The sequence below is a fragment of the Carassius auratus genome, unplaced genomic scaffold, assembly GCF_003368295.1.
Source record: "Carassius auratus strain Wakin unplaced genomic scaffold, ASM336829v1 scaf_tig00217319, whole genome shotgun sequence".
In the NCBI taxonomy this organism is placed as follows: Eukaryota; Metazoa; Chordata; class Actinopteri; order Cypriniformes; family Cyprinidae; genus Carassius; species Carassius auratus.
This window is the reverse complement of record NW_020528998.1, coordinates 12,838-31,130: the sequence shown is the minus strand read 5'-3', so window position 1 is coordinate 31,130 and position 18,293 is coordinate 12,838. Positions and strand designations below refer to the sequence as shown.

Below are 18,293 nucleotides of genomic sequence, written 5' to 3'. Positions count from 1 at the left end.
ATCTGACGAAAATGAAGGAAATCCACAGTTTTGGTTAAATTAATATGATAGAATCGAGCTTATTTATTTTGTGCTTAGTAGAATAATTATTTTTCACAATTCACTTTTACTGTAAAATCAAATCACTTTCACTTCAATAAAATCTTCATCTTTATCTGCATCATAGAATTCCTGATAAGTGTGATTTCAATTACTAAAATAACTACTGTTATTCTGTGTGTGTGTTTTTTTTGCCCTTAACCATATAGTGTGTGTGTGTGTGTGTGGGTGTGGGGTGTCTGTGTGTGTGTGGGTGTGGGGGTGTATGTGTGTGTGTGTGTGTGTGTGTGTGTGTGTGTGTGTGTGTGTCTATAGTATCATACCCTTTTTTCACATTTTATGTTGCTGCTTATGTTAAACTGCTTTAAAAAGTCCACATCAATCTACTCTCCATACACCATAATGGTAAAGCAAAAAAAAATTAAATAAATAATTTAAATTCATTATTTCAAAAAATTAATTAAAATAATGAGTGAAGTTGACCAGTGGCAAATTCAATTGAATTGGTATGACTGGGAATCACACACATCTTAATAAAAGGTCTAACAGCTGAAAATGGATATCAGATAAGAGGTCAAAGGAACTGCGTGAAGAGCTCAGAAACAGGTTTGTGTCAAGCCACACATCAAGAGAACAGTTCAGGAAAACAATTCTGCTTCATTAAAGGTTCAGAAGTATGAAGTCTCTGTTACTCTTGCTGGAAGAAGTTAAAATAACCAGGAGTGTTCCTAGAGCTGGCCTCCTGATCAAACTGAGCAGCTGATGGAGAAGGGCTTTAGTCAGTGTGGTGACCAAGAACCTGCTGGTCTCTCTAGTTGAGCTCCATGATCATACGGAGACAGGACAAACATCACTGCAACACTTCACTGATACAGTCCTTATGACGGTGTGGCCAAACTCAATCCTCTCTTCAGTGAACACACATGAAAACACACTTAGAGTTTACAGACAGCAGCTAAAGGACCTTCAGACTGTGAGAAGCAAGATTCTCTGCTCTGATGAAGCTGAATGCATCTCAACAGTACAGTGTGCTGAAGCAGCTGAAGGACTCGTCAGAGCAGAAGAAACGCTCAGTGCACCAACATATAGAGATAGCCTTAAAGAAAACCCAGTCCAGAGCATCCAGAAGCTCAGACTGAGCAGAAGGTTCAGCTTCCAACAGGACAATGACCCTAAACACAGCAAGAGTGGCTTATAGACAACTCTGTGAATGTCCTCGAGTGTCCCAGACACAGCCTGAGCTTGAATCCAGTTGCTCTGCTCCCCATCCACCCTGACAGAGCTTGAGAAGAGAAAGAGATGAGGAGAAGAGTGACAGATAACAGCCTGATGATGAGGAGCAAAGCTTGTATCATACTCAGAAAGACGTGAGACTGTAAAGGTGCTTCAGGCAAGTACTGAGTTAAGGGTATGAATACTGATAAATACTTATTCCTGTGTTTTTTAATTCAATTATTATTTTCATTTTCTTTTAATTATTTATTTTTTTAAATATTTACAAAGTTTACAATTCTGTGTTTGTTATTATGGTGTTGTCAGTGTGGAGTGCAGGTTAATGTGGATAAAACGTTATTTAAAGCAGTTTAAAACGGGTAATAAAGGGGTATGAAACTTTCGCAAGGCACAATGTATATATATATAATATATATATATAATAAAAAAAGGTATAATGCGTGATTCTGCAGAAATGCTGCTCAGTCTGCTTCAGCTCTTCCTGCTGCAGTGTTTCTGTAGAATCAGAAGAGAGCGCCATGTTCATGCTCCTATCAGAATACACCTGCTGTGACCAGTCCTGGCTAGACTAACACTGATGACAATAAAAAATCTATATATACACACACACATATACACATGCACGTACATGGATTATTCAGTAGTGTGTTGGGCCGCTCAAGTTGGTCAAATCATCCATTTGATGTTAGGCTTCTTCGTAGTTGGATTAATGTAAAGTTATAATTCAGTATAGAAAGAAAGAAAGGAAGTGATTTGACATCACTTTAAATGAGTCCGTCCACACGAGTCCTCCTCGTTCTCTGTGTGTGAGCTCAGGTCAAACACAACTCCTCACCGTGTGCTTCACCGCTGGCTGATCTGAGCTGAACATTCATGATGACTGTTCTCAGCCGTTCTTAATCAGGTTCAATTAGACGACAAGTGTCCAGTATCTTCACATCTTCATCATCAGCTCCATGATCTCAGTACAGGTGTTTATTTCTGGGTCTTCATCCCTGTGACAGTCACTCGTCTTCTCCTTCTGTTTTTCATCATCTGTGTGATTTCTCCTGAGCGTCTGGAGCATCATATTTCTTTTTCTTAATTCTACAGTCCCTAAAGAAATATCCTCAAAAACTCTCACAAGATTATTTATCAACCATGACTTAAATATGAAGTGAAATGCAGGCCAGATTTCCTAAAATCTTATTTCACTGTGGTAAACCTGAGAAAGGTAATGGGGGAAACACTGTGATATATTAACTGGAGATCAGATTTTGACTCATCGTTTCAATGGAAGGCTTTGTCTGGGAAACAAGACATTTTCTTGAACAGGTTAACCTTAAATTTCAATACATATGTGAATAAAAGCATACACATATAAAATCATATGAGTGCATAGTTGGTGGTGATTAATATACTCGCTATACACAATAGGTTAATTAAAATAATAATAATAACAAAGGAGAGGATCCTTACAATGAGTTGATCAACAGGGCAGCGTCAGCAGTGCATTCTTCAGATTGCTGTGTTCTGTTCAGCTGCATCTTTTTGTGTCTGTCCTGAGGAAGGAAACACTCTGACAATTGCCTGAGTTTCTTTCTCGATCTCGTTTGATGATGCTCTGTATGAGGAGGTAAATATCTCCAGCTGTACAGACAGTGATAGAGTCTACAGCAGACGTCTGAGTGAAGCTGAGAGCATCCGCTTCATTTCCACACGGCTTTCTGCAGCACGTTAAATAAATAAGATGCAGGATTTACTGAAATACTTTCCCATTTCAGGACGTCCTATCACATCACCTCACTGTTTCTCATTTCCTTCCATTTCTTTTGTTATTTCAGAGGTGTTGCTTGTTCTGTTGTTAATTATTGTTTCCTTGTTAATTCACACACACGTGTTCTAGTTTTCCTCAGTTCCCTTTCTGGTTATTAATTGCTAACATGTTTTTGATTATTTCTAATTGTAGTTTTCTATTGAAGTATTTTTTAAATGCAGTACTGGTCCCCAAATTTGACATCCATATAAAAGAACTGGTTTTCTTATGGAGTGATATAATTTAATCCAGGTTTAGTGTGGCTTTATTTAACCTCATGGTGACTTCTGGCTCGGTGTTTTGGGCTTCAGACGCTGGTTAGCATGCTCTGTGTGCTGTGGGTGGAGTCTGGTGTAAGACTGTATATAGCACAGATTTCTTCTGTTCATGATAAACACACCTGACAGGTAAGATCACTGATTTCTCTTCATGTACAGTGTTCTGAGGGCACATGTTTGACCTGTTATTAATATAACAGTGATTGTTTTTTATGATTTTCACAGATTTGTGGTTGAAAATCATGTGTGGGTTTAGCCTTGCAGATATCAAGTCAAACATTAGCAGACTCTCCATCATTAGCAGACTCTTGATTTAGATCTTGTATCTGGAGCATTGAGACGTGACCGAGCATCTCTGAAGTGTTTGTAATCTTTCACATGTCATATCCTGGTAATAACTGCTGGCGTCTCATGTATATGAAGCAAATGGAAATCATATTTGAATCATGAGCACATTTGAAACTGGCATCTTATTACAGTAGTTTAGAGAAAACAGATGCTTTAAGATGAAATAAGTATATGCGGAGGAGAGTGTGTACATTAACAGAAGTACACTCATCTAATGATCATTTCCAAGTTTAAAGTGATTTCCAGACATTGTTTCATGCTGTCAAAGTACATTGCTGAAAATCATTTCATATGTTCATATGTCACTCTCAGTTCTATCACATAGTTTATATACCAGAATATATGGATATGATTTATCCACATATGTGACCCTGGAGCACAATTACTGGGGAATATTTGTAGCAAAAATACATTGTATGGGTCAAAATTATAGTTTTTTAATGCCAAAAATCATTCGGAAATTTAGTAAAGATCATGTTTCATGAAGATATTTAGTAAATTTCCTACCGTAAATATATCAAAACTTAATGTTTGATTAGCAATACGCATTGCTAAGAACTTCATTTGAACAACTTTAAAGATGATTTTCTCAATATTTAGATTTTTTTGCTCCCTCAGATTCCAGATTTACAAATAGTTGTATCTCAGACAAATATTGTCCTCGAACAAATCAATCACTGGAGAGATGATTTATTCAGATTCAGATATAACTGACTATTCTCACTGGTTTTGTGGTCCTGGGTCACATATCATCTGGTTAGCTCAGTCATAGCTCATTAAAAATATTGTGGTTATATAAGGTTTTGATGTCCCTTTTTAAGCATTAAAGTATAAGTAGGCTGTCTAAATAATCTGCTAACTGTTTATTGTGATGATCTCCCAGCAGACTTTTTACAGACTATAAGTATCTTTACAAGTAAGTCAACTTATTCTTACCCTAACCCTATCAGTCTGCTAATACTAACACCCTAATGAGAGCTAGGACATATGAGAGAGAAATATTACTCACAGTCAACAGGGTGTGCTAAAGACACCATCAACATAAAGTTAACCTGAGTTTTACATAAAATAATGTGTTTCCACTAGTCGGTTTTTGAGACTGATATAGTTGTAGGAATGGCTTTAAAAAAGAAAAGAAAAGAAAAACACTTTTGAAAAGAAATGCAGACTTTAACATTTTAAATTTGTACCTATAGCTACAAATAACATAAGTATATCATAGTATATTATATATAAGGTATATAAGTTTCATATCGTCTGCATGATTTCCTTCCTTCCTGATACACACAGACACTTATTTGCACTTCATGTTTCAGAAGTCAGTCATAAGCACAAGAGGCAGAAAGCCATTATTTCTGGGTTTGAGTGTTCATTTGTCTGAAAGAGTGAGTGAGTGACTCAGAGTGTGATGTTAACCTTTTCAGTGTGAATAGCTGCACTAATCTCCTCACTCGACCGGTTTAACCCGCTGTGCTCTGTTGTGTTCAGTGTGATGTGACAGAGATGTGTGTGAGAAATCTGCTGCTCTCCTGAGTCTGGAATCCAACACATTACGCCCACAGATATTACATTATATTACATTACAGTACATTATATTACATTACATTATATTACATTACATTACATTACAGTACATTATATTACATTACATTATATTACATTACAGTACATTACATTACATTACATTACATTACATTTTCAGTATCATTCCTCCAGTCTCTTCAGTGTCACATGATCTTCAGAAATCAGAATAATATGATGATTTACTGCTCAAGAAACATTTCTGATTACTATCAATGTTAACAATAGTTTATTGAATATTTATTATTGGCTCTATATTTTTTTACTGTAATTTTTAAACAAAGAAATGTAGCCTTGGTGAGCAGAAGAAACGTACTGAAATACTGATATATATGTTTACCAACCTTCAAAATATACAAGTATTAAAACTTTGAATGAAGCTCCTGTTTGGAGTCATTAAATGTAACAATCATCTGAGAAATAATCCTTCCACTGATCTGGCGTTGTGTCTGTTTCTCTAAGAGCTGAATTTGACAGGATCGTTTTGGGAAAGCAGATCAGTCCTCATGAGAACGCCTCTCATGTTCCTGCTCCTGTATGTGGGAGCCATGGGTTTTGGTGAGTCCACAATTATCACTTATATTTAAACTCATTAATAAAAATAAACAAGCTCACTAATCAACAAACAGGTGCATAATGTCCACACTGTAAAAAAAAGTCAGTAAAATATACAGCAAAACACCGTCAAATTCCAACAGTAATGGAGCGTAAAACCAAAAACTTCCTTTTACTGTATTAAATAGATTGAATAACCGTTAGAAACTGGATAAAACTTTGTTTTTTTTACTGTAATAAAATGTTGAAATTATAAATATTTTCTGTGAAAACAAATAAATATGCATACATTTTACAATTAAATATTGTAATGTTGAAAATGTCTGAAAACCTTAGATTTTACGGTATTATTTGAGTAAAACTTCATCTTTTGGGATTGTGCACATTGGAATTCACAGTATAAATCTGTAGACATCCATTTTTACAGAAGCAAGATGTTAAAAATAGGGTCCACCGTAATAATACAACCAGTAAATACCATATAAAAAAAAGCAAATATCAGCAGTAAAAGACAATAAAATTGATAGTATTTTTTTATTTTAAATTTTAGATACTGATATACAGAGTAAAAGTTAGGCCTGCAGTAGCGGTGCAACTAGAGTATCATGTCTGACTGTCCTTCCCACAGAATTAAATCGTCCAGACTCTGATTAATATCCCTTTGGTAGTAGCTGTGTAATGCACAGATTAAATGCAGGCTTGATCTCTCTATCAGAGTTGATTTTGCTGTAATGTCCAGCTGTGTACAGTGTGACAGATGTAAGACATGACTCTGTCTCTCTCTGTTTTCAGGCACGTGTTCAGCGGTGCAGAGGTGGGTGAAACACTTCAAATCTTTCCATTATGTAACCGATAGAAACTTCTGAGACAAAAGGACCCATCCAGAATGCAGTCTTTCTTGTGTTTTATTTTGTTGTTGTGAAATGACTTAACATTTCTGACTTTCATTCATCATGACCTATTGATCACTTTCCATTCAACTCCATCTCCTCCCTCTGCCAACATTAATCTCATCTCATTTCATGATTTACAGTAAAACCTGTGGAACGAGTGCTGGGCTTACAGCAGAACAATGCACAGAGGTGAGTTAACACACACATCAGATATTTTTAGATTGTTCTTTGTTGGAGAGTTTTGTCTGTTTGGAACAGCAGAGCTAAACACGCACTCATCATGATAGTGATATTAAATGATAATAGTCAGTTTGATCACTATAAGAACACACGATTCAATCAGTCCATATTGCCATGTTTTTAGAGTATTCAAGTATTTTCTTGAAAATGTATTTTTGTTTTCCCACTCCTGTTGATGTATGACTGTTGAAAAATGTTTTGCATCCAAATTGCTATGTGTGTAATGTCTTTAGCACGCATTCAGCTTAACTTAACTATCCACCCTTTGCACAAATGTTGTTAAAGTAGCCTAAAGTCCAGTGCTTATAAACATTTACGGATGATGAATAGTTTCCACTTTAGATTGGGTACTGCAAAAACATGAACAGATGATTAATAAATGATTTGTTAAGATGTGAAAATAATAGAAGTCAACATAACAAACAAATGCCAAATATATGAACTTTACAGACTGTGATTATCAAGCAAGCTTGTAAATATTGTAACCCCATCTCCTGTTGAACACCGAACAGTAGGATAGAGGCAAAATCCTAAATCAAGTCATCACATTTATTTATATAGCACTATATATATGAAAAGCAAATGTGTCGTTATTCAGATCAATTCAGCTCTGTTCTCTAACAGTGACAGTGCAGTAATCAATAACATGACTGAATATTAACTATCTTTTAAAAGCCAGAGGTGACTGTGGCAAGGAACTCAAACGCCTGCCTGAAATATCAGCTTTTTTAATGCTGTTTGAGTATTTGTTGCTAAATTGAAATATGTTAAGTTGTTAGGTATGTTAATAAGTTAAACATGACTGTGGCAAGCAGTATTTGAGATTTCAGGATTTCTCCATTCAGGCTGAAAGGATTTAGTGTCTGATATAGAGGCCCAGAATCATTGCAAAGTTTGGTCGCAGAGTAAACAGACTTCCTTAAATGGGACTCGAACCCACATTGAATGCCGTAAACTCTCATTCTCAATCTGTTTTTATTGGCGTCTCAGTTGGACGGTCCCACGCAGAGCTTCCTGACGTGTGCTGGCGTCCCATCGGAGCCTGATGCAGACCACATCCTTCACCTGAAGGGACTCATCAGCGGCCGCTCTGGATGTCTACTCCTTCATGGTACCTCAGCACACACACACACATATCCCATGATCCTCCACTGCTCCGGCTCCACCGTGACACTGTCTGTCTCGCAGCGCTCCAGTGTGGCCGGCGTCCCGGTCGTGGATCTGTCGGGAGGCATCAGTATGAACGAGGATCACGTGATCAGAGCATGGTTGGACATCAAACTCATTCCTCTGCTGTCGTCCATCTCCAGAAACTTCCTCACATGCCTCAGCAACAGAAACTTCAGCTGCAGCGCCTACCAGACTGTGTATGACAACACTTACATGTGCATGTGTTACACTAAAAGCAGAATGGGGACTTCATTGTGTATGTGTGTGTTTGATTGTGTGTTTAGTGTAAAGGAGTTGAGTCAGCATTTCTTCGGTCTGGATCCAGTGCGACAGAAGTGGATCTACTCTTTCTTCATGTATCCGTTTCTGTCGAGAAACACATCCTTAGGTAACACTTCACCTCTTGTACTGGTGTTTTGTGTTCTGTGAGAGGTTTTGTGCAGGTTTTAGTCTGATTCTATGTTTTGGTTGTTGTAGGTTGTGTAGATCCAGAGGACAGCACTGAGGACTGGCTCATGAAGAACTTCGGCTCGTTCTCGGTCATGGCTCAAGTGCGAGACTTCACATCCATCAACATGGTTTTCAGTGGGGTAGGAACACGCACTCACGCATCTGATGTTATGCGGGTGGTCATTCGATGGCATCCTGAGCTCTGTGCTGATGTCCTGGAGATGTTCTGAAGATCTTCCTTGTCTTTTCAGCTGGAGGTTTTGCACCTCTTGAGTCCAGAACAGAAGGCAGAGCTTCTCCTTCATCCGGAGGAGGTGGGCTTGACAGACAGCTCCCTCAGCCTGGTGTTTAAGAGTTTGCTTTCCTCACTGTTGCCCTCTGAGGATCCATGGCCTTCAAACAATGGCACAGCATATTATATGAGCAACGCTCCATCTGCCTCACCTCAGGACCCTCTTGGAAAGGCAAGAATCAAGCCAGTCACAGTATCATGGATGTAAATCATGGCTGGGCAACTTTTTATCTCAAGAACCACTTTCCTGTAGATTTTAGGTCCAACCTTAACTCTTTTGCGGTCAAGTATCATCAGCAGCCCCAAATTATTGTTGTTTCAATTTCACAGCACGTTAAACATTAATCTCTTACTTGATCTGGAGAAACTGTGCATCAGTTGAAAGTTTAAAGATTCCAGCTTCGATATTTGACCACTGTTTTAATAAAACATAGTTGCAGTGACAGTAATTTAGTAATTTATGACAGGAGTGGAAAATAATACATATTCATATTCAGTCCCGTCTGCAGCAGTTTATTTGTGTTCACATAGATTTACTGAACAGCGTCAATAAGGGTTTATAATCAAAAGTTGCATATGTACAGAGATATTTGGATATATTTACTGATGTTTACTTCATATTTCTTCAGACAGAATCATAAATTCTATTCATTTTCCATCAGATTTACGCAATCTGATGACAATGATCTGCACCCAGCGCTGTCTCTGTGTGTACGCTGTTCTGTGTGTCTGACAGAGACCTGATTCGTCCGTGTCTTGTCCATCATAACTGTGCATCATATCCCGCACGTGATGTATTTCCTGAACACTTCGGTGTTGATATCGGACCACAACAACACAGAGAAACCTCTGTACCCATGAAATATCCAAATAATAAACACACGATTACGATAGTAAATGTTTGGCATGAGATTTTCTTGAGATTTAGTGACGTGACATTCAGCCAAGTATGGTGACCCATACTCAGAATATGTGCTCTGCATTTAACCCATCCGAAGTGCACACACACAGAGCAGTGTGAACACACACACACACAGTGAACACACATCCGGAGCAGTGTTCATCATTTATGCTGCGGCATAAATGGGGGTTCAATGCCTTGATCAAGTCGTGGTATTGAGGGTGGAGAGAGAACTGTACATGCACTCCCCCACCCACACTTCCTGCCAGCCTGGGACTCGAACTAACAACCTTTCGATTGGGAGTCCGACTCTCTAACCACTAGGCCACGACTTCCCAAAGTGCATTTTTATAAAAAATATTGAAAATGTACATTTGAAATGCCAACTTGTGCAGCGATGAAAAAGGCTATAAATAGCATATTTTTACAATAGTAAACGACCAAACTCCACCTGAGGTCGCAAAAGGAAGTTATTACAAACACTCGTAGCTTGATGCAAACGTTAGCTTAAATACAGCTACATAGCAGGTGCAGTTCTTCTTCATAATACATTTAGTCATAATAATTCACGTAAGGTCGTAAGAAAAAGTTTTGTTGTATTCATGATACTAGTGGGGTAAATGTATACTGGGATTGAAGGGATGGGGCTTGGTAAACATTGTAATGCCAGAATAAAGGCTAATAATGGCAGAATAAAAACAAAAGAATAATGATAAAAGAATAATGAGGATTTTGTGTGAAAGGCTCATCGAGTGACAACAATAGACTCATGAATGGGGCAGTTTTGCTGGTCCAAACATGAGATAATAGCACAAAGAAGACCTTACGGGGTCATAAATCAATTTTATTAGCCTTTTATGAGCCTTCCCTAAAAACACACTTGACTATGAAAATGTTTCATAAAATTCACAGTTTGAGAGATTATGTTCTGAAATATCAAAAATAAGCCTTACTGGACCTGTGGCTTTAGCGTCATTAAGTTTCTAAAATTATATCTGGCATCAACATTTTTTTTATAAATTTAAAAATATGTTTTTTTATTATTATTTTTTCATGTTCGAGCTTGTATATCTTTATTATCATAACATTCTGAGTAATTCTGTTTCCTCAACAGTAAACTTTGAAGTATCAGCTCTGTGAACATATTAATTATGTATCTATTATTATGTATCTGGTAAGAAAGACGCATAAGCTGCAACCTTTTGGGTATGCCTCCATGCTGAAAATGGGGGGTGACAAGTAAGGGGTTAATCAAACCTAGCCAAGCTCTTCAAGATAACTAGAAAGTAATAGATGGTTTTGTTTGATTATTGGTGAAGCTGAACTCCACAGGAAGGTATATCTTGAGGGCCAGTGTTGCCCAGCCCTGATGTAGATGACTAAATAAGTATATGTTTAATAGACTGTGATATTGAATGATTAACCTGGTCTGATGTGTGGCTTCAGGTGTTGAATGGATTCATGACGGCATTTAGTCCTGTCGGGAGTTTTGTTAGACAGTTTGTGTCCTTGACGAACCAGGTAACAGCACAAACACATAATCTGTAAGGCATTGCAAACCCAAACCCCGTCTCCTTAATTCTGCTGTCTATGTCTGCTCTCTTCTTTAAGCAAAACATTAGCAGCATGCGGAGCACCACTTTTGGTACAGGCCATGATCAACCTGACGCTCGCTGAGCTCGCCGCACCATTCAAGCAGAATTCCAGCCAACAGCCGGTCAATTTTGACCCCATGAATGTTAAAGACTGGTTCTCGCATGTTGTTTCTCCTGTACTTCGGCGATTCCTTCCTCCGGACCAGATAGAAATCCATCCCAACCTCACGGCTGTCTTCCATAACCAGTTGTGAGTTTACTACGCTAGTACTGTCATAGTTATCCAGAATATTCCTCTGATAAAGTAATGGGAACTTGTTTTCTTTAGCTACATTGAGACGGGGATGGGAGCTGGAGCCCAGAATGAAAGTCAGGACATCTGTAGTGTCTTTATTGATAATAGAACATGTGGGGTAAGCTAAATGCATGCTGGAAACATACATATACATTATTCCAACGAATACTTTTCTGGCATGGCATTAGGATTTCACATCATATCTCACATAATATGTTTTACTAGCTTACGGACCTGGTGGAACATGTGGCAACTGTCCTGCACTGTGCAGCACGCTCAGACCTCACGCTCAATGAGGAGACGCTCTCAAGTGTCCTCCTGCATCTTTCCATGAACCTCAACGCTCTTCTGCAGCAGCTCTCCATGACCGTAAGAACTTCCAGATCTTACATAAACTGTGTCAAATTCAGTATTTTATATAATTCCTATTTGCATGTTTTTTTCTTTCCCAGAACTTCAGTTCCCAGAGTTCTCCCTTCAATGACATTCTGGACCAAATGGTTCATGACACCTTCACGATGAGCAACCTGCAGGACGAGTCATTTGTAAGATTATGGTTCCAGATCAAGTTAAAGCCTCTTCTCTCCACACTGACTCCAGAATATCTCACGTGCCTCAGTCACAAAGAGTTCAGCTGCCAGACCTTCCAGATACTGTACGTCCACTGAACGCATAAGTGCTAATCCCACCCAATGAACTCTGTCCTCAACTGACCTCCACACTCACCTGACCTACATGCTGTCCTTTCAGTGTTTCAGAACTCAGTGACAACATGCTACTGGTGTCAGAAGAAGGTGTGCAGGATGTTTATCAGTATTTCATCAGACCCTTCCTGAGCCGACAAAATGTTTCAGGTACATCTATCCATCTATCTGTTTTTCTGCCCAATGTATCCAGCCATCAATCTATAAATAAATGTACTCAACATGTTTTCAGGTGGCTGCCCTGCAGAGAACAGCAGCATCTGGATTACTCTGAATCTTGGTGGATTTTCAAAGTTTGCCACATTGAGGGAAATGTACCAGCTAAACCAAGACTTCAACGCTGTGAGTTACCCACAATCCCACTGACAAGAACAAGATTCAGCTTTATTCTCTGTTTAACGTGATTGATAAATGTTATTTCTGTTTGTCTATTAAATTAAATGTTTCTTTGTGTATTTCAGATAGATGCACTGGTGGTTCTCTCCCCCAGACAGACAGCTGAACTCATAGTTGAGGATTTTGCAGGTCTGCCAGAGAAAAGTGTTATCATAAACATAGTTTTTGATCATATCCTGGTGTCTCCTGAAGACCGTCGACTGCTTGAGATGCTTAGATATCTCATAATGCTCGCTGGCCAGGTAAGGCATCTATGCCAAAGACTGTTTGTCTGTGGACAGATTTGCAGCATATATAGTGTGGAGTAAGGTGATTTTTCCCCCTCATCTTGCTTTTATTTCAGATGGGTTTGGAGTGCTCATCATACCAGCAGATGTAAGTAAAATTTTTATTTGTCTGTTTCTGCACTGCTTCAGTCGAGGCCCAATTTCACATGATTTCTCCCTCTTTCAGAGTTCAGAGGCTGCAGGATTCTGTGGTTCCTCCACACATGAAGGAACCCATCAAGTACTACATAAGTCAGCTGGAACAAATGGCACCTCCTGGTACAGATACATGCACACAAACAAAAATAAATTACAATTATGGAACACTAACTAAATATATTAGTCTGCAAATTTTAGTCTCTAAGCTACAGTTTTGATTGACACATTTGTCTATGCTATAACGCTGATATTTTACTATTGTGTCTTTAATAGGCTGTTTTCCTCCACCTGTTACGGTAAGAAATATAAGATTTATATTTTCATATTGATATTTTCATAAACATAAAAGAAAAGTACTTCATAATCTATTATTTATTTGTGGTCATGTACTTTACAGTGTATTTCAACAACAATCAATGGTAAGTTAAATATTGTTTAAGCTGTTATGTACATGAAGAAAAATAATGTACTGTCAATAAAAAATGTCAGTTTTTCTTATTTTCATTTTAATTTACTTTTACAGAAACCTCAATTTGTAATGAAATCAGCAGGTACTGTTCATTTAAGAATTTTTACTGAGTAAAAATACAATTCAAATAAATCACAATAATGAGAAGACTTTATCTGGCCCACAGTAACGAGACTCTCCTATCCGCTGCACTCGTGAGCGCCCCCTGTAGTGTGGACCCTGCAGCAATACATTTTGCTCTTCGGTAAGAAGACCATGAACAGAAAAACTCAGTTCACATGAGCCGATGCTGATGATCGTCTAGGAATCTGCATCCCTCCAAACGTGTAAGCAGTTTCTGAAATCAGCATAAATATTTCCTGAACGTTGATGTCCACTGCTGAAATCTGTGTTTGTAGCTCACCGGCATCACTGCTGGAAACCTGGCTGAACTCCTGAAGTGTCAACTTTCAAGCAGCAGAAGTTACTCCAAGGAGATCTGGAAAACTATTTTTCACCAAAGCAAAATGAATGTTCTGGACGGAGCCCTCGTCATATTCTCCCAGCGCAGCAGCAAATATGGTAAATGAGTCTTGTGCATCTGTCCTCTAGTGTTCACTGTTAGACTGACTGGGAATCTGACAGTAATTCCTCCTCATTACATCATCAGTCTCAGCCAATCAGAAGGTGATGTCGTGTCCCAAGTGCTGGATGTGGTTGGAGAGCTGAGACTGGAGCGCATCAGTCCTGACCAATGGACAGACCTCTCTTTCATCAGCATGTTGTTGGGTCAATATCTGAAGCCGTTTTTACCATTTGCGTCACCATCCCTACTGCTGTGCACCAGCAGCAAAAACCTCAGCTGCCAAACTTACCAGCACATGTAAGAAAATATTTCCCCAAAAATAGACTCAAGACTGTCCATGAGCTGATAAGATGCTTGTTCAACATTATTTGAAATCATCTCTCAGTCTGTCAGAGGTCCCACTCGTCAATGAGATTCAAGGAAGAGACATGGCAAACTTCTTCATTCTGCCCTTCCTGAGAAGAAACGCAACAGGTGAGTTGGAGGTTCACAGATGTCTCATATGAAGGTTCTGGAGATCATGAAGGTGATTTCACTGTGTGTGTTGTGTGTGTGTCAGATGCGGGCTGTGTGGCGACTGCTAACAACAGTGTTGAGTGGCTGCAGAAGAACTTTGGCCCGTTCTCTCAGTTCGTGTCTCTCACAGATCTGATCTCCATCAACAGACTCTTTGATCCCGTATGTCTCCACATCTACACCTGTGATTTCATCAAAGATGATTTATAAAAACACCACCATCACTTTACCCTTCAATTATATTCTCTTATCCTTCCTTGTGTGTTTAGTTGGAGACCCTGGACAATCTCACTCCCAAGCAGGTGGCTGGACTGTTGGTTGAAGAGCTACCTGGTCTCCCAGAGAAGAAAGTCGTCATCAATACAGTGTTTGATCATCTGTTTGTGTCTCCTGTGGAGCGAGGACTTCCTGATGTTCTTCAAAACCTGCTCTCAATCTCACAGACGGTAAAATTTGCACAGTTGTTCTCAGTGGCTCTCCATCAAACACTACTCTGATGCCTCCTGGTTTAGTCTTTATGTGTGGTTTGTCTTAAATGAAATTTAAAGTAAATCTGCAATGTTCAAATAAGTGAGTTTGATGAATCCTATGCGTGACAACAGCATTGATGCTTGTTTGTGTTTCTGCAGACCATTATTCCGTGCAGCTCCTACATACTGATGTAAGTGTACTTGGTACATGATATTGAGTCTCTGGCCTCTTTGCACTGAGATCTGCTGTAATTCTGTGGTTCTTTCTCAGATTCCAGAGGCTGTTTCAGGCGTTACCTTTCCTGCCGACGGAGATGGAGACTGTGGTCTTCCAAACAACTGGAGAACTCAAGCAGAATGGAGCAAGAGGTCATTCTTGATCTTCCTCAGTTCTTGCTGTTGAGTCTTCTAGAAGATCAGCATGTTTCTAATTACTTCATATGGAATTAATTAATGAATGTTTGTCTTACTTTCAGACTGTTCACTTCCTGAACCGCCAACAGTACCTGAACCTCCAACAGTAAGAGTTTGTTTTAAGCATCAGTTACTTCTCTATTTTGTTCAGTCCTACACAGCTCCTCACCATGATTCACTGTTTAAAATTTTATCATTAAAATAAAACAACATTGTTTTGACCATAACTTTTAAAAAATGCATTTATATATTTTGTCGTTGTTCTCTCTTCTTCATCTGTTTCAGTGTCTGTTCACTCCTGTGAATGGTAAGTGCCTTTATAGAACATGGTAGTTTCTGAAATCAGACTAATCAGTGTGTCTGAATGATCCTTGATTAATGTTGCAATGAACTGAATCTTCATTCCCTCCTATGTTTCCAGGCTTTAATGTTCGTTCAAATTCAATATATCTTCCCATGTTACCTCAAACTCAATTATAAACTTGCGTCACCATCCCTACTGCTGTGCACCAGCAGCAAAAACCTCAGCTGCCAAACTTACCAGCACATGTAAGAAAATATTTCCCCCAAAAATAGCTCAAGACTGTCATGAGCTGATAAGATGCTTGTTCAACATTATTTGCAATCATCTCTCAGTCTGTCAGAGGTCCCACTCGTCAATGAGATTCAAGGAAGAGACATGGCATGGCGAACTTCTTCATTCTGCCCTTCCTGAGAAGAAACGCAACAGGTGAGTGGAGGTTCACAGATGTCTCATATGAAGGTTCTGGAGATCATGAAGGTGATTTCACTCAAACACTCTTTTCTCCACTTTAACACTGTGACATGATCTGTGGACAGGAAGTGCTCATGAAATTATGATGTGTTCCACAGTAACGAGACTCTCCTATCCGCTGCACTCGTGAGCGCCCCCTGTAGTGTGGACCTGCAGGAGACTGTGGTCTTCCAAACAACTGAGAACTCAAGCAGAATGGAGCAAGAGGTCATTCTTGATCTTCCTCAGTTCTTGCTGTTGAGTCTTCTAGAAAGATCAGCATGTTCTAATTACTTCAGATGGAATTAATTAATGAATGTTTGTCTTACTTTCAGACTGTTCACTCCCGAACCTCCAACAGTAAGAGTTTGTTTTAAGCATCAGTTCCTTCTCTATCTTGTTCAGTCCTACACAGCTCCTCACTATGATTCGATGTTTAAAACTTTTTCATTAAAACAAAAACACACATTGTTTTGACCATAACGTTTTACAAATGATTTTATACATGTTGTCGTTGTTCTCTCTTTTTTATCTGTTTCAGTGTCTGGTCACTCCTGCGAATGGTAATTGCTTTTGTAGAACATATTAGATTCTGAAATCAAACTATCATAGTGTCTGAATGATCCTTGATTAATGTTGCAATGAACTGAATCTTCATTCCCTCCTATGTTTCCAGGCTTTTAATGTTCGCCCCAATTAATTATATCTTCCCATGTTACCCCAAACTAATTTATAAACTTTGCCATATAAACCTGGGAACATATGACCTTGGAATATGCCAATGACTTCCTCTATCCATGTAGCCAACAAGAAACTGAAAGAATCTTTCCACAAATCTGAACAAGTTTTGGTGGTCAATTTTCTACTTCTGTTACATTCTCTTAACCTCTTTTACTACTGCATTGTGATTTACGGGTGTCGTACTGAGATGCAAATGAAATCCGGTAGCACTAATCAATGTTTTCTGATGGATTTAACAGCTACCAGAGTTTGTTCAGGAGTCAACAGGTACGAGCAAACACTCTTTTCTCCACTTTAACACTGTGACATGATCTGTGGGACAGGAAGTGCTCATGAAATTATGATGTGTTCCACAGTAACGAGACTTTCCTATCCGCTGCACTCGTGAGCGCCCCCTGTAGTGTGGACCTGCAGCAGTACGTTTGCTCTTCGGTAAGAAGACCATGAACAGAAAACTCAGTTCACATGAGCCGATGTTGATGATCGTCTAGGAATCTGCATCCCTCCAAACGTGTAGCAGTTTCTGAAATCAGCATAATATTTCCTGAACGTTGATGTCCACTGCTGAAATCTGTGTTTGTAGCTCACCGGCATCACTGCTGGAAACCTGGCTGAACTCCTGAAGTGTCAACTTTCAAGCAGCAGAAGTTACTCCAAGGAGATCTGGAAACTATTTTTCACCAAAGCAAATGATGTTCTGGACGGAGCCCTCGTCATATTCTCCAGCGCAGCAGCAAATATGGTAAATGAGTCTTGTGCATTGTCCTCTAGTGTTCACTGTTAGACTGACTGGGAATCTGACAGTAATTCCTCCTCATTACATCATCAGTCTCAGCCAATCAGAGGTGATGTCGTGTCCCAAGTGCTGGATGTGGTTGGAGAGCTGAGACTGGAGCGCATCAGTCCTGACCAATGGACAGACCTCTCTTTCATCAGCATGTTGTTGGGTCAATATCTGAAGCCGTTTTTACCATTTGCGTCACCATCCCTACTGCTGTTTTCTCAGATTCCAGAGGCTGTTTCAGGCGTTACCTTTCCTGCCGACGGAGATGGAGACTGTGTGGTCTTCCAAACAACTGGAGAACTCAAGCAGAATGGAGCAAGAGGTCATTCTTGATCTTCCTCAGTTCTTGCTGTTGAGTCTTCTAGAAGATCAGCATGTTTCTAATTACTT

The 18,293-nt window shown here is 39.1% G+C and overlaps 2 protein-coding genes across 2 annotated transcripts; both read left to right on the top strand.

The window, feature by feature from the left end:
- Nucleotides 1-8,052: 8,052 nt before the first annotated feature.
- Nucleotides 8,053-9,082, top strand: LOC113100650 (uncharacterized). The gene is made up of 5 exons (XM_026265273.1): nt 8,053-8,073; nt 8,151-8,329; nt 8,417-8,520; nt 8,610-8,722; nt 8,834-9,082. Exons 1-5 carry the CDS (start codon nt 8,071-8,073, stop codon nt 9,080-9,082), a joined length of 648 nt encoding a protein of 215 aa, XP_026121058.1. The 5' UTR covers nt 8,053-8,070.
- Nucleotides 9,083-11,429: 2,347 nt separating this feature from the next.
- Nucleotides 11,430-18,236, top strand: LOC113100649 (uncharacterized). The gene is made up of 22 exons (XM_026265272.1): nt 11,430-11,620; nt 11,699-11,783; nt 11,891-12,034; nt 12,118-12,320; nt 12,416-12,519; nt 12,602-12,711; nt 12,831-13,007; nt 13,109-13,140; nt 13,219-13,310; nt 13,464-13,486; nt 13,588-13,609; nt 13,714-13,741; nt 14,309-14,521; nt 14,610-14,698; nt 14,784-14,902; nt 15,010-15,186; nt 15,370-15,401; nt 15,482-15,579; nt 16,714-16,738; nt 17,476-17,551; nt 17,703-17,861; nt 17,949-18,236. Exons 1-22 carry the CDS (start codon nt 11,430-11,432, stop codon nt 18,234-18,236), a joined length of 2,487 nt encoding a protein of 828 aa, XP_026121057.1.
- The last annotated feature ends 57 nt before the right edge of the window (nt 18,237-18,293 follow it).

Coding starts and splice junctions, on each gene's coding strand:
- LOC113100650 (XM_026265273.1), top strand. Junction 8,330..8,416: donor TGCAGCGCCTACCAGACTGT/GTATGACAACAC, acceptor TTGTGTGTTTAG/TGTAAAGGAGTTGAGTCAGC. Junction 8,521..8,609: donor GTCGAGAAACACATCCTTAG/GTAACACTTCAC, acceptor TGGTTGTTGTAG/GTTGTGTAGATCCAGAGGAC.
- LOC113100649 (XM_026265272.1), top strand. CDS start 11,430: ATGATCAACCTGACGCTCGCTGAGCTCGCCGCACCATTCAAGCAGAAT. Junction 14,699..14,783: donor CCTGAGAAGAAACGCAACAG/GTGAGTTGGAGG, acceptor TGTGTGTGTCAG/ATGCGGGCTGTGTGGCGACT. Junction 15,580..16,713: donor CAAGCAGAATGGAGCAAGAG/GTCATTCTTGAT, acceptor TCTTACTTTCAG/ACTGTTCACTCCCGAACCTC.